The following is a 24,177-nucleotide window of genomic DNA, read 5'->3' as shown; positions in this document are numbered from 1 at the left end:
GGCTGGGGTAGGTCGTCGTTGTAAATAAGAATTTGTTCTTAACTGACATGCCTAGTTAAATAAAGGTTAAAAAACAAAGAAACAAAAACAGATAGAGCAAGCTAGACCACTGTCCTCTTAGTACTGAATAACTTACTTGCGTACTTATTTTCTTCATGTTTTCAGTTGTTGTGTCAGGGTTGTGTGGTGGTTCTTCATGCCTGCAGATTTCCCCTCCACCACTAATCAATATCTACAGCCTGCTCTGGCTTTTCCTGGAATGCACATCTTGGCTGGGCTCCAGTGCTAGTGGGCATGTACTAATGAGTTCCGGAAACCAGAACTAGCAAGATGTCTGCCCCCACAAATCGGTGTTCAGCCATCTTGGAGGCTGTCTGTAGTTCTTATTATAGCTCAGTGATAACATGTTCACTTCTTTCAACACATCCTCTGAGACGTCCTTTCCTGTCTCTGGAAACTTACTGTGACTGCCTCTATACCCACTTTTAAACTTCTCTTCTGCTTGCTTCACTGTTTGTGCTCACCAGTCGGTGGATTGGGAGGCAGGAAGAGCTTTTTTAGTGTATCCTTTCAGCACCAATCATCACTCACTAATTGTGTTCATTTTCTAGTCTGAATATCTTGATTCATTCATTTATTTAGGAATATTTTGTATGTGCACAATATATTCTTGTCCGGTGGGAATCTGTGTGAGATACAATTACAACCCCACAACCATACGCTGTCAAGTCCTAAATACTATCTCTATCCCCTCAGATTTAGTAACGGTTGCTCTATCCACCAGTTACTGACATGATGTATCCAACTGTCACTCTCTCTCTCTCTCTCTCACACACACACACACACACACACACACACACACACACACACACACACACACACACAGGATGTTCCCTAAATGGCCATATCTAAGATTTGGTTAAACTTTTGAAAACCTCACTCTCTACTGAAAACGCTCTGTTCCTTAAGTGTGATATCTTACCAACAACTCCAAAGAAGACCAATATCTCAATATACCATAGACATATTTATCATACAAAAGAGCCCAAACTTAGTGACGTTTCAAACGTGTACTCAACAGAGATGTCCAGCTGAATACATGCATTAAATACAGTGCCGTGTCCACTTACACCCACAGCTCTCACCCTCTCCGTTCCGCAAAAATTAACTTCAGTACTTTTCCATCACCCAGGATTTCTTTGTGCATGTCACAGGATTTCTTATCAGTCAGGAGAGGCCTTGAGTTAGAGTACGCATTCCTACAGTCCACTGCAGTCCACTAAATAATGACACCTCATACACAAAGAGCTTGAACCTAACACTACTTTCAATCCCTAAAGATATATAAAAACAGTCATACTAAGATGATATAATGCTATAAAAAGGTAAAGATATAAAACAGTAATATAAAACAGAATTTGACACTTTCTCAAAATAAATCATATTTTTAATAAACTGTGTTCAATGTGGGTCTTTTTTCCCAGTAAAAAACAACATCCTACTTATAAGACTCCTTCACTAATTGTACATGTCTAAACTGTACATGAGAAAGAACTTGGTCTAACGGACGTCGTCTGATGAAGGAACGGACCAAAGCTCAGCGTGGTAAGTGTTCATGATTTTTGTGTTCATGATTTTTATTGAAACTGAACACTAGAACAAAAATTACAACGTGAGAACCGAACCAGTCCTGTCAGGTGCAGAACACTAAACAGAAAACAACTACCCACAAAACACAGGTGGGAAAAGGCTACCTAAGTATGGTTCCCAATCAGAGACAACGATAGACAGCTGTCCCTGATTGAGAACCATACCCGGCCAAAACAAAGAAATACAAAACATAGGAAAAAAAACATAGAATGCCCACCCAAATCACACCCTGACCAAACCAAAATAGAGACATAAAAAGCTCTCTCAGGTCAGGGCGTTACAGCCTCACTGTACAATTTCCTTATTGAATATATTTTCTAATATTTGGGTCACCCACAAAAAAGGAGCCTGTCCCAGATTTGTTTGTGCTCTTGCCAAAACAGGTTGACTAAGGAAGATTCCATAAGGTGAACAGAAATAGACTATCACACAGACTACAAAAAACAGGTCCTAGCAGTCACTTTTTGCTTGACTGGTGAGGACACTGGCTTATCATTGGATAGGCTGACTTTAGGGATTTGTATAAAAGGGCAGACGATAAGCAATTTCTTCCTCGATCCACTGTGCGAGACTGCCACTGAAAATCTCATCCTTAAAAAGAGCGTGATTAATTTGCCATAGGCTCTTAATCATTTACCAACTTAATTTATCACTTTTACTTTGAAAATTTGAGAATTCGAGCTTTGTCCTGGCAGGATGATTATTATTATTATTATTATTATTGCAGAAATTGGACAGAACCACCAGGGAGATATTGAAATCGCCAAGAAAATGACCAAGATGGCTAAGGTAATGGAAGCTAAATGAAGAGACATTGTAAGACTTTAAGGACTAGTTTCCTGGATGCAGATTAACCCTAGTTCTGGACAAAAAGCATGCGAAATGCAGAATTGAGTCTTTTTTTGTTGTCCAGGACTAGGCTTGATCTGTGTCAGAGAAACTGCTGGCATCATGTTGGCACCAATTCACAGGACTGCGGGGCAGACTGCGTCAAGTTTCAGAAGAGTGAGCTTGAGTACAAGTTCAACAAGAGTGCCCTGGAGCGTTCGTACAACTCCAAACATTCCTGGGGAAAGACATATGGTGACCACAAGCGTCATCTGGAGATCAGTCATGAACAATATAGAGAGCTCCAGAAATATGCACAGGGGGTTGGAATCTTCTTCACCACTTCTGGAATGGACGAGGTAAGAGGTTATTCCATGATTAATGTCTATTGAATTAGTCCGCGGTGACTGTGTAGATATTCCGGATTTCAAGCAAAACATGCATGACTACCCCAACTGTTTTGCAACGTTTGTTAGGTGGCTGTGGACTTCCTGGATGAGCTTGAGGTGCCCTTCTTCAAAGTTGCCTCATGCGATGCCAACAGTTTCCCCTATCTGGAACTGACTGCAAAAAAGGTCAGGGATTCAATTTAACACTGTTATATACAGTGCCTTGCGAAAGTATTCAGCCCCCTTGAACTTTGCGACCTTTTGCCACATTTCAGGCTTCAAACATAAAGATATAAAACTGTATTTTTTTGTGAAGAATCAACAACAAGTGGGACACAATCATGAAGTGGAACGACATTTATTGGATATTTCAAACTTTTTTAACAAATCAAAAACTGAAAAATTGGGCGTGCAAAATTATTCAGCCCCTTTACTTTCAGTGCAGCAAACTCTCTCCAGAAGTTCAGTGAGGATCTCTGAATGATCCAATGTTGACCTAAATGACTAATGATGATAAATACAATCCACCTGTGTGTAATCAAGTCTACGTATAAATGCACCTGCACTGTGATAGTCTCAGAGGTCCGTTAAAAGCGCAGAGAGCATCATGAAGAACAAGGAACACACCAGGCAGGTCCGAGATACTGTAGTGAAGAAGTTTAAAGCCGGATTTGGATACAAAAAGATTTCCCAAGCTTTAAACATCCCAAGGAGCACTGTGCAAGCAATAATATTGAAATGGAAGGAGTATCAGACCACTGCAAATCTACCAAGACCTGGCCGTCCCTCTAAACTTTCAGCTCATACAAGGAGAAGACTGATCAGAGATGCAGCCAAGAGGCCCATGATCACTCTGGATGAACTGCAGAGATCTACAGCTGAGGTGGGAGACTCTGTCCATAGGACAACAATCTGTCGTATATTGCACAAATCTGGCCTTTATGGAAGAGTGGCAAGAAGAAAGCCATTTCTTAAAGATATCCATAAAAAGTGTTGTTTAAAGTTTGCCACAAGCCACCTGGGAGACACACCAAACATGTGGAAGAAGGTGCTCTGGTCAGATGAAACCAAAATTTAACTTTTTGGCAACAATGCAAAACGTTATGTTTGGCGTAAAAGCAACACAGCTGAACACACCATCCCCACTGTCAAACATGGTGGTGGCAGCATCATGGTTTGGGCCTGCTTTTCTTCAGCAGGGACAGGGAAGATGGTTAAAATTGATGGGAAGATGGATGGAGCCAAATACAGGACCATTCTGGAAGAAAACCTGATGGAGACTGGGACGGAGATTTGTCTTCCAACAAGACAATGATCCAAAACATAAAGCAAAATCTACAATGGAATGGTTCAAAAATAAACATATCCAGGTGTTAGAATGGCCAAGTCAAAGTCCAGACCTGAATCCAATCGAGAATCTGTGGAAAGAGCTGAAAACTGCTGTTCACAAATGCTCTCCATCCAACCTCACTGAGCTCGAGCTGTTTTGCAAGGAGGAATGGGAAAAAATGTCAGTCTCTCGATGTGCAAAACTGATAGAGACATACCCCAAGCGACTTACAGCTGTAATCGCAGCAAAAGGTGGCACTACAAAGTATTAACTTAAGGGGGCTGAATAATTTTTCACGCCCAATTTGTCAGTTTTTGATTTGTTAAAAAAGTTTGAAATATCCAATAAATGTCGTTCCACTTCATGATTGTGTCCCACTTGTTGTTGATTCTTCACAAAAAAATACAGTTTTATATATTTATGTTTGAAGCCTGAAATGTGGCAAAAGGTCGCAAAGTTCAAGGGGGCCGAATACTTTCGCAAGGCACTGTATGTACTACATCTTTGCCACACGTTACCGTGGTAAAGGTCAAATGTTACCAATTATAGTATACTCTGAATGTGTAGTCAAAGTGTGTAACGGTAACGTGTTGGCGCCCCCCCCCCCCCCCCCCCCCCCCCCGGAGGGAGATCTTTGTGGGCTATACTCGGGCTATACCCGGGGCTATACTCGGCCTTGTCTCAGGATGGTAAGTTGGTGGTTGAAGATATCCCTCTAGTGGTGTGGGGGCTGGGCTTTGACAAAGTGGGTGGGGTTATATCCTTCCTGTTGGGCCCTGTCCGGGGGTGTCATCAGATGGGGCCACAGTGTCTCCTGACCCCTCCTGTCTCAGCCTCCAGTATTTATGCTGCAGTAGTTTATGTGTCGGGGGGCTGGGGTCAGTTTGTTATATCTGTACTTCTCCTGTCCTATCCGGTGTCCTGTGTGAATTTAAGTATGCTCTCTCTAATTATCTCTTTCTCTCTTTCTCTCTCTCAGAGGACCTGAGCCCTAGGACCATGCCTCAGGACTACCTGACATGATGACTCCTTGCTGTCCCCAGTCCACCTGGCCGTGCTGCTGCTCCAGTTTCAACTGTTCTGCCTGTGATTATTATTATTTGACCTTGCTGGTCATTTATGAACATTTGAACATCTTGGCCATGTTCTGTTATAATCTCCACCCGGCACAGCCAGAAGAGGACTGGCCACCCTACATAGCCTGGTTCCTCTCTAGGTTTCTTCCTAGGTTTTGGCCTTTCTAGGGAGTTTTTCCTAGCTACCGTGCTTCTACACCTGCATTGCTTGCTGTTTGGGGTTTTAGGCTGGGTTTTAGTACAGCACTTTAAGATATCAGCTGATGTACGAAGGGCTATATAAATAAATTTGATCTTGATTAATATGGGTCTTATCAGTAAAGTTAATTACTGTAGAAATTTGAACTGTGTTTTAACTTCAGGACGGCCTATGGTGATGTATAGTGGGATGCAGTCAATGGCGACAATGAGACGAGTCTATCAGACGGTCAAGGAACACAATCAGAACTTCGCCATCCTACAGTGCACCAGTGCCTACCCATTGGACCCTGAGGATGTCAACCTATGTGTCATAGCAGTAAGACTTCCCATTGGTTTATTACAAGGAAGGGGTTGTCGAGCAGGATCAGCACATTATCTGTTGTCACCCCGGGGTAATATCATAAAGAAACGTCGGTTGAGTCAAGTGCACAGCAATGTGAGAGAGAGTGCGAGAGAGAGAGAGAGAGAGAGAGAGATTCCGATGGGAAGGAAATTAATTGACCCATGCTATTTCACTCTCCATTTCCCTGACATACTGTAGGAATACCAGAAGGAATTCCCTGATATTCCCATCGGATATTCCAGCCATGAGAGGGGAATCAGCATCACAGTGGCAATGGGGGCAAAAGTGGTGGAGCGTCACGTGACCCTGGACAAGAGCTGGAAGGGCAACGACCACGAAGCGTCGCTGGATTCTTCTGAGCTGACAGAGCTGGTCAGAGCCTGGTGGAGCAGGCCCAAGGCACGGGCATCAAGCAGATGTTACCCTGTAAGAAAGCCTGCCATGACAAGGTGAGCTGGCCTCGGGAGGTTTCATTTAAAATAAATATGACATCATTTTTGGAGAATGTTAGTATTATGAATGGCATACAGACCCCTTTCCTTTTTCTAGATTTTGTTACGTTACAGCCTTATTCTAAAATGTATTAAATCGTTTTTCTCCCCTCTCATCAATCTACACACAATACACCATAATGACTTAAGGTTTTAGAAATGTTTGCCAATTAATAAAACATTTAAAACCGGAATATCACATTTACACACAGTACCAGTCAAAAGTTTGGACACAACTACTCATTCAAGGGTTTTTACTTTATGTTGACTATTTTCTACATTGTAGAATAATAGTGAAGACATCCAAACTATGAAATAACACATGTGGAATCCTGTATTGTTAAGCAAATCTAAATATATTTACAGTTGAAGTCGGAAGTTTACATACTTAGGTTGGAGTCATTAAAACTTGTTTTTCAACCACTCCACAAATTTCTTGTTAACAAACTATAGTTTTCTACTTTGTGCATGACGCAAGTAATTTTTCCAGCAATTGTTTACAGTGAAATAATCTGTCTGTATCTCAATTCCATTGGGTCAGAAGTTTACATACACTAAGTTGACTCTGCCTTTAAACAGCTTGGAAAATTCCAAAAAATGTCATGGCTGTAGAAGCTTCTGATAGGCTAATTGACATAATTTGAGTCAATTGGAGGAATACCTGTGGATGTTTTTCAAGGCCTACCTTCAAACTCAGTGCCTCTTTGCTTGACATCATGGGAAAATAAAATGAAATCAGCCAAGACCTCAGAAAAATAATTGAAGACCTCCACAAGTCTGGATCATCCTTGGGAGCAATTTCCAAACACCTGAAGGTACGTTCATCTGTACAAACAATAGTACGCAAGTATAAGCACCATGGGACCACGCAGCCGTCATATCGCTCAGGAAGAGGACGTGTTCTGTCTCCTAGAGAAGAACGTTCTTTGGTGCAAAAAGCGCAATTCAATCCCAGAACAGCAAAGAGCCTTGTGAAGATGCTGGAGGAAACAGTTACAAAAGTATCTGTATCCACAGTTAAACAAGTCCTATATCGACATAACCTGAAAGGCCGCTCAGCAAGGAAGAAGCCATTGCTCCAAAACCGCCATAAAAAGCCAGTCTACAGTTTGCAACTGCACAATGGGGACATCGTACTTTTTTGGAGAAGTGTCCTCTGGTCTGATGAAACAAAAATAGAACTATTTGGCCATAATGACCATCGTTATGTTTGGAGGAAAAAGGGGAACGCTTGCAAGCCGAAGAACACCATCCCAACCGTGAAGCACAGGGGTGGCAGCATCATGTTGTGGGGGTGCTTTGCTCAGGAGGGACTGGTGCACTTCACAAAATAGATGGCATCATAAGGGAGGACAATTATGTTGATATATTGAAGCAACATCTCAAGACATCAGTCAGGAAATTAAAGCTTGGTCGCAAATGGGTCTTCCAAATGGACAATGACTTCCAAAGTTGTGGCAAAATGGCTTAAGGACAACTAAGTCAAGGTATTGGAGTGGCCATCACAAAGCCCTGACCTGAATCCCATAGAACATTTGTGGGCAGAACTGAAAAAGCATCTGCTAGCAAGGAGGCCAACAAACCTGACTCAGTTACACTATCTCTGTCAGGAGGAATGGGCCAAAATTCACCCAACTTAATGTGGGAAGCTTGTGGAAGGCTACCTGAAACGTTTGACCCAAGTTAAACAATTTAAAGGCAATGCCACCAAATACTAATTGAGTGTATGTAAACTTCTGATCCACTGGGAATGTGATGAAAGAAATAAAAGCTGAAATTAATAATTCTCTCTACTATTATTTTGACATTTCACATTCTTAAAATAAAATGGTGATCCTAACTGACCTAAGACAGGGAATTTTTACTAGGATTAAATTTCAGGAATTGTGAAAACTGTTTAAATGTATTTGGCTAAGGTGTATGTAAACTTCCGACTTCAACTGTATATTTGTGATTCTTCAAAGTAGCCATGCTTTGCCTTGATGACAGCTCTGCACACTCTTGGCATACTCTCAACCAGCTTCATGAGGTAGTCACCTGGAATGCATTTCAATTAACAGGTGTGCCTTAATGCATTTGAGCCAATCAGCTGTGTTGTGACAAGGTAGGGGTGGTATACAGAAGATAGCCCTATTTGGTAAAAGACCAAGTTCATATTATGGCAAGAACAGCTTAAATGAGCTAAGAAAACGACAGTCCATTACTTTAAGACATGAAGACATCCGGAATTTTTTTTTTATTCACATGCAGTCGCAAAAACCATCAAGCGCTATGATGAAACTGGCTCTCATGAGGACTGCCACAGGAAAGGAAGACCCAGAGTTACCTCTAATGCAGAGGATAAGTTCATTTAGAGTTTGTGTAGCCCAAATAAATGCTTCGCAAAGTTCACATAACAGACACATCTCAACATCAACTGTTCAGAGGAGACTGTGAATCAGGCCTTTATGGTCGAATTGCTGCTGCAAAAAAACACTACTAAAGGACACCAATAATCCTTTGAGTCCAAATTTGGTCAACAGATGATCTCCGCATGTGTGGTTCCCACCTTGAAGCATGGAGGAGGAGGTGTGATGGTGCTTTGCTGGTGACACCATCTGATTTATTTAGAATTCAATGCACACTTAACCAGCATGGCTACCACAGCATTCTGCAGCAATACGCCATCCCATCTTTTTTTTTTTAGCTTAGTGGGACTATCATTTGTTTTTCAACAGGACAATGACCCAACACACCTTCAGGCTGTGTAAGGGCTATTTGACCAAGAGGGAGAGTGATGGAGTGCTGCGTCAGATGACCTGGCCACAATCACCCAACCTCAACCCAATTGAGATGGTTTGGGATGAGTTGGACTGCGGAGTGAAGGCAAAGCAGCCAGCAAGCGCTCATCCTCCTTCAATATTCAAGTCCGGACGATCAGGTTCAAGTCCGGGCTCTGGCTGGGCCACTCAAGGACATTCAGAGACTTGCTCGAAGCCACTCCTGCATTGTCTTGGCTGTGTGCTTAAGGTTGTTGTCCTGTGGGAAGGTGAACTTCGCCCCTGTCGGAGGTCCTGAGCGCTCTGGACCAGGTTTTAATCAAGAATCTCTCTGTACTTTGCTCTGTTCATCTTTCCCTCGACTAGTCTCTCAGTCCCTGCCACTGAAAAACATCCCCACAGCATGATGCTGCCACCACCATGCTTCACAGTAGGTGTGGTATTGGCCAGGTGATGAGCAGTGCTTGATTTCCTCCAGAAGTAACGCTTGGCATTCAAGCCAAAGAGTTCAATCTTGGTTTCATCAGACCAGGGAATCATGTTTCTCATTGTCTGAGAGTCCTTTAGGTGCCTTTTGCCAAACTCCAAGCGGGCTGTCACGTGCCTTTTACTGAGGAGTGGCTTCCGTCTGTTCACTCTACCATAAAGGCTGAATTGGTGGAGTGCTGCAGAGATGGTCCTCCCATCTCCACAGAGGAACTCTGGAGGTCTTTCAGAGTGACCATCGGGTTTTTGGTCACATCCCTAACCAAGGCCCTTCTCCCCCGATTGCTCAGTTTGGCCAGCTCTAGGAAAAGTATTGGAGGTTCCAAACTTCTTCCATTTAAGAATGATGGAGGCCAATGTATTCTTTGGGACCGTCAATGATGCAGAAATGTTTTCGTACCCTCCCCCAGATCTGTGCCTCTACATAATCCTGTCTTGGTGCTACGGACAATTCCTTCGACCTCATGTCTTGGTTTTTGCTCTGACATGCACTGTCAACTGTGAGAGCTTATATAGACAGGTGTGTGCCTTTCCAAATCATGTTGAATCAATTTAGTTTACCACAGGTGGACTCCAATCAAGTTGTAGAAGCATCTCAAGGATGATCAATGAAAACAGAATGCACCTGAGCTCAATTTCGAGTCTCATAGCAAAGGGTCTGAATGAAATCAGCAATTTCATTAGTCACATGCTCCGAATACAACAAAATGCTTACTTACTAGCTCCTAACCGACAGTGCAGTTAAAACAAATATGGATAAGAATAAGAGATAAAAGTAACAAGTAATTAAAGAGGAGCAGTAAAAAATAACAATATATACAGGGGGGTGCTGGTACAGAGTCAATATATACAGTGGGGTGCTGGTACAGAGTCAATATATACAGGGGGGTGCTGGTACAGAGTCAATATATACAGGGGGGTGCTGGTACAGAGTCAATATATACAGGGGGGTGCTGGTACAGAGTCAATATATACAGGGGGGTGCTGGTACAGAGTCAATATATACAGGGGGGTGCTGGTACAGAGTCAATATATACAGGGGGGTGCTGGTACAGAGTCAATGTGCTGGGGCACCGGAATACTAATGTAAATAAGTATTTTTCCCATTGACGTTTGTAATGACTTTCTCAAAAAATTATAATGATGTTATATTCATTTTATTTTATAAGGTTGGCCCATTATGTTTGTCATAAACCTCCCTTACATCAAGTATTCTCTTTGTACTGTATAGCCTACAACAGCACATACTGTAGGAGGAAATCTCCATATTATTTTCTCTTCCAGCTCGGGAAGTCAGTGGTGTCTAAGGTGGTGATACCCAAAGGCACGGTGCTGAGTATGGATATGCTGGGGGTGAAGGTGGGCGAGCCAGGGGGCATCTCTCCTGCATCACGCCACGTATGGTGGATGGCTACAACAACAAGGGCTGAGTCAACCAGGTGTGCGTTCGTTCAGCCGGACACAACGTTGTGGAACGTTCAGATAGAAAGATGCTATGTAAAACAAACATGTTAACATGCTGACTAGACCGATGTTATGATATTGATGGTATGTCAGGACTGATCGTCTGTTTACATTTCTACCATTGTGGCTAGATGGAGTAGACCTACATCTTCATCTAGTGGTCGCGTCAGGGACAACAGTTGTTGACAACTTTAGTGTTGTAGCAACGCCTAACCCTAATCCATATCCTCACTTTAACCTCAGTCTCCTGACCTGTTATTTCACCTAACCTACTGTGTTGGTTCCCCTAACCTGCCATGTTAATTCACCTAACCTGCCACGTTAATTATCATTACCTGCTATGTAAACAGACCATCAATCCCAACTACTATCTGTATCACCAGGCCGCCGCGTTTTGTGCGAGAGCGTTGCAAAATAAATGTACCCATTATTCAATTATTTAACTGCTCATGCGAGTCAACGGGCGTCTGCATAGCCAGGCGCTAAAACAGAACTTGGTTCTATTTCAGAACCTTAACGCCTGCAAGTCCCCCCTCTCCATTTTACTCATTGGTTTTCACGAGCATACGAACCCACGTGGGTGATTGACAGTTGAACGAGAAGAGATTAATCAAAGAACCCTATCTAAAAACTAACTAGGTTTCCCCTTTAATCTGTGGATTAATGTGAAGCATCCACGTGGGTTAGTATCTTTGTCCTTATATCCAATAAGGAGGCGACAATCAACACATGTGCATCTCAAATAGAACCAAGTTCTATTTTAGCTCTTGGCTACACAGAGGCACGTTTAAGCATGTGAGAGATGTGGGGGAAATGATTGAATAACATGTAAGTGTACAGTCATTTTGCATCGCTCGCACATGCAATGTGGCCGGCAAGGTTAAATATGGAAAACAAAAACTTAAAATAAAATACATTTAAAAAATGAAAAACTATTTATTAAACTGAAATAAAATAATTAAGAAAAACATTTTAAAAACTAAAGCTATACTGAAACTATCGTTTAAGCCCTTTTTAACTAATGGAGTTTTCGGAACAATGATGTGCATAAACCCTGGAGGACTGACAGGTGGCGCTGTATTGAAGCCACTGTGCAGCCATCTTGGTAATCCTCCTCAATTAAATGTTTTTATTTTGGAAGTGATGTAAATGCATTTGTTAATGTATACTTTAGTTGCATCATTCCCACGAAAAAACTGATGGTCATTTCTGTGTAACAATCAATATACTCCTGGCTGTCACCCAATAATATATTTTTCAGATGCAAAAATCTACAATATTACATAAACATAACATGTTAAATGTGGACGTTTTTTGCTGTTGTTGCAGCCGTTTTTTTTATTAACCCTATTTGAAGGTGTTAGTGAATGACATATTTAACCTTAATAACTTAATAATAAAAATTTGATTAGTTACATAATATTTACACTGCATCACAAGCGTTCATTGTGGACAATTGAAAAAAAATTGTGTGGCAGACTGTTGATCCCCATTCCTCTAAAACAGATGTTCATTTTGGTGTAACAAAATGCACCTGGCTGTCATCCAAAAATGTGTTTTTCAGTTTCAAAATTCTACAATATTACATAAACATAACAAATGTGCCTTGACTTCATTTTGTTTTTTTCCCCTGTCTTTCACTTAGATAAAGGTAAAGGTAGGCAACTTGATTCTTCTTACATCTACTACTAAAGTTTTTTTTTAAAGCTTTGAATTGGTGTAAACTTGGGCAAGAGAGTTTCCTTCCACCATTATTATTGGACCAGTCTAGGCTATTAATCTTTTAAATCTACTAAAGTTTTTTTTTAAAGCTTTGAATTGGTGTAAACTTGGGCAAGAGAGTTTCCTTCCACCATTATTATTGGACCAGTCTAGGCTATTAATCTTTTAAATCCAAGTCACGTCAAGATTGAGCTAGCCGGACATATGACCTGGCCCATAACGTTAGTATTACTGCCCCCATTGGAACGAAGTGGCATCCCGAAAAAACACAAACTATAGTCCTAGTAAACGTAAATGGCTCCTAGAATTCCACGCACAGGCTACTTTCTGTCCCTGAAACTAAAGCTGAAACGAAATAATACAAAAACGAAACCGAATAAAAACTAGTATATCAAGTCTGAAAACGACCTAAAACTCAACTTAATTTCAAATAAAAATCTAAAATCGAATAAAAAATATGTGTTTTATATTAAATTACAAAACTATAATAACCTTGGTGATTGGTGAGGTTTGCATGTTAGGAATCACGTCGGCTCTATTCATTGAATTTCTATCTGCAACGTTTGGATACTGAACATGGCACTGGGTGATGTATAGTCAGAAGCCAGTTTTTTATTTATACTTTTTTTTATAGGTAGAAACAAACAGATTAGATTAGAATATAGTAGACTTGACTGTCTATATAAGGTACATTTATTTATATGGCTTACTGGAGAGACGCAATCCGAAGCGGTGCACGGGGGCGTATGCCTTATGACTATGACATGGTGCGATGAAAGAAACATACAGGAACTGTTCACCTGATTTAGAATTCCTCACAATCAAATGTAGACCGCATTATCTACCAAGAGAATTCTCTTCGATTATAATCACAGCCGTATATATCCCCCCCCAAGCAGACACATCGATGGCTCTGAACGAACTGGAAACAATTTATCCGGAGGCTGCATTCATTGTAGCTGGGGATTTTAACAAGGCTAATCTGAAAACAAGACTCCCCAAATTTTATCAGATATCGATTGCGCAACCAGGGGAGGAAAGACCTTGGACCATTGTTACTCTAACTTCCGCGACGCATATAAGGCCCTGTTTCGGAAAAGCTGACCACGACTACTGTCGTTTAAAACATTCCCTAACCAGAAACTGGATTGATGGCAGCATTCGTGTGATGCTTTTAATCAGGGCAAGGTGTCTGGTAACATGACCGAATACAAACAGTGCAGCTATTCCCTCCGCAAGGCTATCAAACAAGCTAAGCGCCAGTACAGAGACAAAGTGGCAGGGTCTACAGTCAATGACTACAGGAAGAAACCCAGCCCAGTCACGGACCAGGATGCCACTGACACGGCCTGCAACGAAAACATGCGGTCTCTCCTTCACTGCAGCCGAGGTGAGTAAGACATTTAAACGTGTTAACCCTCGCAAGGCTTTCAGAGCATGCGCAGACCAGCTGGCCGGTGTGTTTACGGACATATTCAATCAATCCCTATACCAGTGAGCTAAAAGGACCATATCACCTCCACCCTACCTGACACCCTAGACCCACTCCAATTTGCTTACCGCCCAAATAGGTCCACAGACGATGCAATCTCAACCACACTGCACACTGCCCTAACCCATCTGGACAAGAGGAATACCTATGTGAGAATGCTGTTCAAACAGCTCGGCATTCAACACCATAGTACACTTCCTGACGGGCCGCCCCCAGGTGGTGAGTATACAACACTGGGGCCCCACATTATTGACGTTTGCGTGGCCACGCACGCCTACTCAATCATCAAGTTTGCGGACGACACAACAGTGGTAATAATAATAATAATAATCACACTCAACGTAACAAAACTAAGGAGATGATTGTGGACTTGAAACAGCAGAGGGAACACCCCCCTATCCACATCGATGGAACAGTAGTGGAGAGGGTAGCAATGTTCCTCGGCATACACATCACAGACAAACTGAATTGGTCCACTCACACAGACAGCATCGTGAAGAAGGCGCAGCAGCGCCTCTTCAACCTCAGGAGGCTGAAGAAATTCCTTGTCACCAAAAGCACTCACAAACTTCTACAGACACAATGTCCTGGCGGGCTGTATCACCGCCTGGTATGGCAACTGCACCGCCCTCAACCGTAAGGCTCTCCAAGGGTAGTGAGGTCTGCACAACGCATCACCGGGGGCAAACTTAGGACACCTACACCACCCGATGTCACAGGAAGGCAATAAAGATCAACATGAGCCACTGCCTGAGATCATCCAGAAGGCGAGGTCAGTACAGGTGCATCGCTGGATTTCTATCTCAAGGCCATGTGTTAAACAGCCACCACTAACACTGAGTGGCTGCTGCCAACACACTGACACTGACTCAACTCCAGCCACTTTAATAATGGGAATTGATGGGAAATGATGTAAATATATCACTAGCCACTTTAAACAATGCTACCTTATATAAATGTTACTTACCCTACATTATTCATCTCATATGAGTATATACTGTACTCTATATCATCGACGGTATCCTTATGTAATACATGTATCACTAGCCACTTTATACTATACTATGCCACTTTGTTTACATACTCATCTCATTTGTACATACTGTACCCGATACCATCTACTGTATCTTGCCTATGCTGCTCTGTACCATCACTCATTCATATATCCTTATGTACATATTCTTTATCCCCTTACACTGTGTACAAGACAGTAGTTTTGGAATTGTTAGTTAGATTACTTGTTATTACTGCATTGTCGGAACTAGAAGCACAAGCATTTCGCTACACTCGCATTAACATCTGCTAACCATGTGTATGTGACAAATAAAATTTGATTTGATTTGATTTGATTTGATTTGATTTGATTTGAGAATATAGTAGACTTGCCTGTCTATATAAGGTACATTTATTTATATACATGTGCTGGATGTTTACTTTTCTATATCAGAGGATGTGAAATAGAATTTTGTGTTAAAAAAAGTCAAATACACTGTATACAAATAATTATTGACGTTTATACATCTTCTGTAATAATAATAATAATAATAATATATATATATATTTGAAAGTATTAATTACAATGTCTCACATTTTGACTCTTGAGAATCCTGAAATGACCTGTGAGTGAAGGGAGAACCTTTATTTTGAAACATGAGTGGAGAGGAAACCACGTGGATTCCGGATGTGCAACGTGTAAATTAGCTCGACTTCTTCCACGAGAACCCACACCTGACTGTTTCTGTACTACTGGTTCAGAGCAAGCGAACCTAGCCATATTATCGCTACAAACTTTTTAGGAAACCGCATTTATCACATATCTAAAATGCCTCTGAAATTCGAGCTTTGTCCTGGCAGGATGATTGGGGGTTCTAACCCCTGTTTTATTATTGCAGAAATTGGACAGAACCACCAGGGAGATATTGAAATTGCCAAGAAAATGATCAAGATGGCCAAGGTAATGTTAGTAGCAAAATGAATTAGTTAACTTAGCTCAGCTGCTGTATTGGGGACCATGGTACTGACTTACTTGCTAGTTAACTAGCGGCTTCTTTAGTATGAATGCATTTGACTATTTTGGCAGTTTAAAAACTGACAGTCCAGTCTCTTGGATGACACTGCTTCTTGTTGGACTGCTGCCCTACTACTGTGCCAATGAGGAAATGATCGATTCCAGTGCCCATATGACTGTAAAATGACAATAGCCTGCTCTGTTGCTTGCTGGGGCTGTATTTCAAATTGTGAACTTGTGCCATTGAGACCATGGGCATCTATTGGTCAATTTATTAAGGACTGATATTGGTGGAAATTGAATTCCTACCAGAGCCAGAGATGGCACAACAGATACCCACCCCCATATACAAAATGATCACACCATTTGACTGTGTTTTATGAAAGGCAGTGGGTGTGTTAGCTATAGATTGTTGCACATGATGTGATTTAACCAAAGATTTTTGGTATCCAAGTTTCAAGTCAAGTTTAAGTTTTTTAATGTCACATGCACAAGTACAGTGAAATGCCTTTCTGGCCTTACTGTGAGTTACAGGTTAGGTACTGTTTGGTGTAGCACAGTGAAATTTCGACCAACCTTAACTTGGCGATTAATATCTTATTCATGTTTTTGCTCTGAGGTAATCCGACAATGTCTGTCGCCATCTTGTTTATTTCAAATCTTCTCTCATTGTTTGAGACAGGTGTGTCATCATGACATGCGGCACAGGTGGGTTCACACCCCAAAGTCTCAATACATGATAGAAGATTTGAAACAATGTTTCCTCCTCATCCTCCTTGGCAACACCAATTTACAACTATGTGACCCTACTCATATTGACAATCAATTCACAGGACTGCGGCGCAGACTGCGCCAAGTTTCAGAAGAGTGAGCTTGAGTACAAGTTCAACAAGCGTGCCCTGGCGCGTCCGTACACCTCCAAACAATCCTGGGGAAAGACGTACGGAGAGCACAAGCGCCATCTTGAGTTCAGTCATGTACAATACCTAGAGCTGCAGAACTATGCAAAGGAGGTTGGAATTTTCTTTACTGCTTCAGGAATGGACGAGGTAAGAATGATGGTGATGTGGAATAGGCCCATAGAGCCCCACTGTGGAGGTGTCATAATACCCATAAAAGCTAGCGGTCAAATAGGGAAATGGTTCCAATTGTTTCACAATTCATTTTTCCTGTAGGGAATTTTAGAAATGCCTAAAATAAGGGCTGTGTTTACTGAATCCTTACCCTGGCGTGACGTTTTGATAACCATCTAAATCTCTCTCGGACAGGGTGATGATTTGTATATAGTTAATCCAGAGATTCTTACCTTTGCCTCTATTCAGCAGTGTCATGGAGATCATCATGGCGTTTGTAGTTCTTTATGGTGTTTGTAGTTCTTTATTAGCAGCTAAGTAGCTTCTTCTTTTTTTTTTTGTGGGGTAAATACAGGCAAATAAATGTGATGAGTCACCTTGTCCTAGAGAGATTTACAGGGTTATCAAAACGTCGTGCCAGGGGTTGATCCTACATGAAACACAGCCTTTATTTTAAGAGTTTCTAAAAATCCCCTATGGGAAAAATGAATGGTGGGGGAAACAATTGGAACCATTTCCCTTGTGTGACTGTTAGGTTTCTTGGGGTATTATGACTCCTACTGTGGTACTACATTGAATCAGCCTGTAAAATGCATATAAAAACTGTTATTCATGATTTGTTGTATATCTCTTGTTAGATGGCTGTGGAGTTCCTACATGAGCTTGATGTGCCCTTCTTCAAAGTCGGTTCAGGGGACACCAATAACTTTCCCTATCTGGAAAAGACTGCAAAAAAAGGTCAGTGATTTAAAGTTTACAGGATGATAGATATTGTGGTGTCTTAGGCTGCTTAATGTAAAAATGAGCATTTTAGCTTCTGAAGTAGTTTGATTATTTGGTCTACTTTATACTCATGAAAGTGTAGTAAAAAAAATGTGCAATATCAAGAATAAAGCGAAGCGTAGATTTTGTTGTGTGAAATCTCAAGTCTCTTTGGTGTAATGCTAGGTCGCCCCATGGTGGTGTCCAGTGGCATGCAGTCAATGGAGACAATGAGACGGGTCTACCAGACGGTCAAGAAACACAATCAGAACTTCTGCATCCTGCAGTGCACCAGTGCCTACCCATTGGAGGCTGAAGATGTCAACCTGCGTGTCATCGCAGTAAGAGTTTTTCATTGGTTTGAATGAAGGAATTGTTTCGGGCAAGATCACCCCTAAACACACAGTGCATATTATTTCTGTTATTTACATTTTGTATTTAACTCGGCAAGTCAGTTAAGAACAAATTCTTATTTACAATGCCTAGGAACAGTGGGTAAACTGCCTTGTTCAGGGGCAGAATGACATACCTTGTCAGCTCGGAGATGCGATCTAGCAACCTTTTGGTTACTGGCCCAACGTTCTAACCACTTGGCTACCTCCTGCCCCAGTGGACCACTTGTGCAACAGTCACATTGCTAGTCTGTGGTTAAGGCTAAATCCAGAGAGAATACATGTTTCGAGGCAGGAAAATGACCCATGATCTCGTTCATAGGAATACCAGAAGGAATTCCCTGATATTCCCATTGGATATTCCGGTCACGAGTCTGGGATCCACATCTCTGTGGCAGCAGTGGCGCTGGGGGCAAAGGTCATTGAGCGTCATGTGACCCTGGACAAGAGCTGGAAGGGAAGTGACCACGAAGCTTCTCTGGAGCCCTCTGAGCTGACAGAGCTGGTGAAAGCTATTCGATTGGTGGAGAGGTCTCTGGGGACGGGCATCAAGCAGATGCTGCCCTGTGAGAAGCCATGCCACGATAAGGTACTTCCTGGATGGGTACTTTCCATTGTATTCCAACAGATGACGTTATTGTTACGCCACCACATGGCCATCTGCAATGGTTAATGGCAGTCAGGCTATCTGATGTAAGACAATTGGGTCATTTTTTTTACAAACATTATTTAAGCATGTATTCCAATTCAGGGGTGGGTGTGTGTGTTAGGGCCAGGAGTGTTTTTCTTAACCTTGTCATCTGACTTGGAAAAACTCTGTACCCTATGGGCTATATGATCTTTGGTACGTTGCTTCAAACAGGAAAGGATGTCAGAACTTATTTTAATATATTGATTGTGTTCTCTTCCAGCTGGGGAAATCAGTGGTGGCCAAGGTGGCAATCCCCAAAGGCACTGTGCTGAGTATGGACATGCTGGGGGTGAAGGTGGGCGAGCCGAAGGGCATTCCCCCCGAGGACATCTTCCAGCTGGTGGGCAAGTCCGTCACAGAGGACGTGGAGGAAGACGAGAGCATCACCCCGGATGTGGTCGACAGCTACGGCAAAAAGATCAAGTGCAGAGTGGAGTAATCACCCTTGTAATAGCCTACTGTAACCATGGTAATACCGTAACCACAATGCCAAACAACACAATGCACTTTTACAGGCTGAGAAAAGTGAAAAGATGGTTGTGTGAACATCGATAATCTAGATATTATTTAGAGGCTCAGAAGTTTCACTGAAGGGGACATGCTTTATATTTCTGGTTTCATGTTTTTTTCACTAGATGGAAACATTCAATGAATCAGACTTGACTACAAGTGCCAAGTTAAGAAGAGAAAATACAAACTGTAGGTTCAGTAGTGACTGAAATGATTGCATTCTAATTGAATGTTTAACTGTTCACTTATAAATGAAATGGCCAGTAATGTTGCACTACAGAAATGTCAAATACAAAATGCCAAATATTAATGATTGTTTTTATCTTTTTCATACGAAATCACACTCCTTGATTGAAATTATATTATTTTGTGATACAATTCTGGTACAAATGAGTGTCAAAAGTGAAAAAATACCGTATGTACAGTACCAGTCAAAAGTTTGGAGACACCTACTCATTCCAGGGTTTTTCTGTATTTTTTTACTGTTTTCTACATTGTAGAATAATAGTGATGACATCAACTATGAAATAACACATGGAATCATGTAGTAACCAAAAAATATATTTGAGATTCTTCAAAGTAGCCACCCTTTGCCTTAATGACAGCTCTGCACACTCTTGGCCTTCTCTCAACCAGCTTCATGAGGTAAGACACCTGGAATGAAATTAACAGGTGTGCCTTGTTAAAAGTAAATTTGTGGAATTTCTTTCCTTAATGCGTTTGAGCCTATCAGTTGTGTTGTGACAAGGTAGGGGTGGTATACAGAAAATGGCCCTATTTGGTAAAAGACCAAGTCCATATTATGGCAAGAACAGCCCAAATAAGCAAAGACAAACGACAGTCCATGACTGACTTTGTCTTAAAGTAAATGTGGAAAATTAGAGGAACTTTAAGTTCAGGTACAGTCAAAACCCATCAAGCGCTATGATGAAACTGGCTCTCATGAGGACTGCCACAGGAAAGGAAGACCCGTGAGTAGGTGAACGGATGATCTCTACATGTGGTTCCCACAGTGAAGCATGGAGGAAGTGTGGGGGTGCTTTGCTGCTGACACTCAGTGATTTATTTAGAATTCAAGATACACTTAACCAGCATACTTAAGTGCGATACGCCATCACATCTGGTTTGCGCGTAGTGGGACTATCATTTGTTTTGCAACAGGACAATGACCCACCACACCTCCAGACTGTGTAAGGGCTATTTGACCAAGGAGAGTGATGGAGTGCTGCATCAGATGACCTGGCTTCCACATTCACCCGACCTCAACCCAATTGAGTTGGACCGCAGGGTGAAGGAAAAGCAGCCAACAAGTACTCAGCATACAGTACCTTGCCGAAGTATTCACCCCCTTGGCGTTTTTCCTATTTTGTTGAGTTACAATCTGTAATTTAAATTGATTTTTTATTTTGTTTTCATGTAATGGACATACACAAAATAGTCCAAATTGGTGAAGTGAAATGAAAAAAATAACTAAGTGGTGCGTGCATATGTATTCACCCCCTTTGCTATGAAGCCCCTAAATAAGATCTGGTGCAACCAATTACCTTCAGAAGTCACATAATTAGTTAAATAAAGTCCACCTGTGCGCAATGTGTCACATGAGCTCAGTATATATACACCAGTTTGGAAAGGCCCCAGAGTCTGCAACACCACCGAGCAAGCAGCACAATGAAAACCAAGGAGCTCTTCGAACAGGTCAGGGACAAAGTTGTGGAGAAGTCCAGATCAGGGTTGGGTTAGAAAAAAATCTCGGAAACTTTGAACATTCCACGGAGCACCATTAGATCCATTATTAAAAAATTTAAAGAATATGGTACGGCAACAAACCTGCCAAGAGAGGGCTGCCCACCAAAACTCATGGACCAGGCAAGGAGGGCATTAATCAGAGAGGCAACAAAGAGACCAAAGATAACCCTGAAGGAGCTGCAAAGCTCCACAGCGGAGATTGGAGTATCTGTCCATAGGACCACTTTAAGCCATACACTCCACAGAGCTGGGCTTTATGGAAGAGTGGCCAGAAAAAAGCCATTGCTTAAAGAAAAAATAAGCAAATACTTTTGGTATTCGCCAACAGGCATGTGGGAGACTCCCCAAACATACAGTGGGGCAAAAAAGTACTTATTTTCCACCACAAATACTTATTTTCCACCACCATTTGCAAATAAATGCATTAAAAATCCTACAATGTGATTTTCTGGATTTTTTTTCTCAATTTGTCTGTCATAGTTGAAGTGTACCTATGATGAAAATTACAGGCCTCTCTCATCTTTTTAAGTGGGAGAACTTGCACAATTGGTGGCTGACTAAATACTTTTTTGCCCCACTGTATGGAAGAATGCACTCTGGTCAGATTAGACTAAAATTGAGGGTTTGACCATCAAGGAAAATGCTATGTCTGGCGCAGGCGCAAACCCAACACCTCTCATCACCCCGAGAACACCACACAGTGAAGCATGGTGGTGGCAGCATCATGCTGTGGGGATGTTTTTCATCGGCAGGGACAGGGACGGAGGTTCACCTTCCAGCAGGACCCTAAGCATACTGCTAAATCAACACTTGAGTGGTTTAAGTGGAAACATTTAAATGTCTTTGAATGGCCTAATCAAAGCCCAGACCTCAATCCAATTGAGAATCTGTGGTATGACTTAAAGATTGCTGTACACCAACGGAACCCATCCAACTTGAAGGAGCTGGAGCTTTTTTTTGCTGAATAATGGGCAAAAATCCCAGTGGCTAGATGTGCCAAGCTTATAGGGACATACCTCAAGAGACTTGCAGCTGTAATTGCTGCAAAAGGTGGCGCTACAAAGTATTGACTTTGGGGGGATGAATAGTTATGCAGGCTCAATTTTCATTTTTTTTGGTCTTATTTCTTGTTTGTCTCACAATAAAAACAATTTTGCATCTTCAAAGTGGTAGGAATGTGTAAATCAAATGATACAACCCCCCCCCAAAATCTATTTTAATTCCAGGTTGTAAGGCAACATAATAGGAAAAATGCTAAGGGGGTGAATACTTTCGCAAGCCACTGTATGTCGGAACTTCTTAAAGACTGTTGGAAAAGCATTCCTCATGAAGCTGGTTGAGTGTGCCAAGAGTGTGCAAAGCTGTCATCAAGGCGAAGGGTGGCTAGAAGAATCTCAAATATATTATTTTCATTTGTTTAACACTTTTTTTGGTTACTACAAGATTCTGTGTTATCTCATAGTTTTGATGTCCTCACTGTTCTACAATATAGAAAAAAGTAAAAAAATAAAGAAAAACAATTGAATGAAGCGGTGTGTCCAAACTTTTGACTGGTACTGTATAAAAAAAGAAAGAAACAGGTGCGTTCAGTCGGGCACAATGTTGTAAAATGTTCAATATAAATAAAGCTCATCTGCATGCTCATCGTCTTCACTAGGGTCTTGACCTGACTTCAGTTCTACACTGGGCAAATGCTCACCTTTGATGGCCACTGGCATGCTGGAGCAGTGTTCTTCATGGATGAATCCCGGTCTCAACTGTACCGGGAAGTTGTGTGGGTGAGCAGTTTGCTGATGTCAACGTTGTGAACAGAGTGACCCGTGGTGGCAGTGGCATTATGGTATGGGCAGGTATAAGCTACGGACAACGAACACAATTACATTTTATTAATGGACATTTTGATACACAAAGATACCTTGATGAGATCCTGAGGCCCATCGTCGTGCCATTCATCCGCCACCATCACCTCCTATTTCAGCATGATAATGCACAGACCCATGTCGCAAGGATCTGAACACAATTCCTGGAAGCTGAAAATGTCCCAGTTCTTCCATGGCCTGCATACTCACCAGACATGTCACCCATTGAGCATGTTTGGGATGCTCTGGATTGACGTGTACGACAGCGTGTTCCAGTTCCCACCAATATCCAGCAACTTCACACAGCCATTGAAGAGGAGCGGGACAACATTCTACACACCGCAATGAACCGCCTGATCAACTATATGGGAAGGAGATGTGTTGCGCTGCATGAGGCAAATGGTGTTTACTTCAGATAGGGACTGGTTTTCTGATCCACTCCCCTATTACTTTTTTTCAGGAATTAATTGCTTTTGTTTGACTAGTTTCCTTCTCTGAACTCCAACTCAGTAAATTTTTTAAATTGTTCCATGTTGCATTTATATTTTTGTTCAGTGTGTAATAAGGTGTCATATTCTATTCATGACATTTCTACCTGCAATGTTCGACTACGTTTGCCAACTGAATTTGTCCCGGGTTGCTGTGGTTCTTTTCAACCACTAGGAAGAGCTATTAGGTTATGTTCTTACACTGAGTGGATTAAACATTAGGAACACCTTCCTAATCTTGAGTTGCCTGAGTTCCTCTGGACGTGGACTCTGCAAGGTGTCAAAAGCGTTCCACCAGGATGCTGGCCCATGTTGACATCAATGCTTCCTACACTTGTGTCAAGTTGGCTGGATTCCCTGATACACACGGGGAAACTGTTTGTGTGAAACCCAGCAGCGTTACAGTTCTTGACACAC

At 41.8% G+C, this 24,177-nt stretch overlaps 1 protein-coding gene and 1 pseudogene across 1 annotated transcript; both read left to right on the top strand.

Annotated features, from left to right (window-relative positions):
* Nucleotides 1–2,346: 2,346 nt before the first annotated feature.
* LOC139419306 (sialic acid synthase-like) lies at nucleotides 2,347–11,157 on the top strand (annotated as a pseudogene).
* A 4,778-nt stretch (nucleotides 11,158–15,935) lies between these two features.
* Nucleotides 15,936–21,847, top strand: LOC139418884 (sialic acid synthase-like). Its single transcript, XM_071168650.1, has 6 exons — nucleotides 15,936–16,185; nucleotides 17,073–17,288; nucleotides 17,951–18,050; nucleotides 18,261–18,415; nucleotides 18,789–19,055; nucleotides 19,378–21,847. The coding sequence occupies exons 1-6, from the start codon at nucleotides 16,054–16,056 to the stop codon at nucleotides 19,594–19,596; spliced, it is 1,089 nt and encodes a 362-aa protein (XP_071024751.1). The 5' UTR covers nucleotides 15,936–16,053; the 3' UTR covers nucleotides 19,597–21,847.
* Nucleotides 21,848–24,177: the final 2,330 nt, after the last annotated feature.

This window comes from Oncorhynchus clarkii, chromosome 10, assembly GCF_045791955.1.
Source record: "Oncorhynchus clarkii lewisi isolate Uvic-CL-2024 chromosome 10, UVic_Ocla_1.0, whole genome shotgun sequence".
In the NCBI taxonomy this organism is placed as follows: domain Eukaryota; kingdom Metazoa; phylum Chordata; class Actinopteri; order Salmoniformes; family Salmonidae; genus Oncorhynchus; species Oncorhynchus clarkii.
The sequence above is the reverse complement of the archived record's forward strand: the minus strand, read 5'-3'. Positions and strand labels throughout refer to the sequence as shown.

Bases quoted from the DNA above. Each gene is read 5' to 3' on its own strand.
- LOC139418884 (XM_071168650.1), top strand. From the start codon at position 16,054: ATGCCTCTGAAATTCGAGCTTTGTCCTGGCAGGATGATTGGGGGTTCT. The intron at 18,416-18,788 runs GTAAGAGTTTTT...TCTCGTTCATAG, and splicing joins TCAACCTGCGTGTCATCGCA to GAATACCAGAAGGAATTCCC. The intron at 19,056-19,377 runs GTACTTCCTGGA...GTTCTCTTCCAG, and splicing joins AGAAGCCATGCCACGATAAG to CTGGGGAAATCAGTGGTGGC.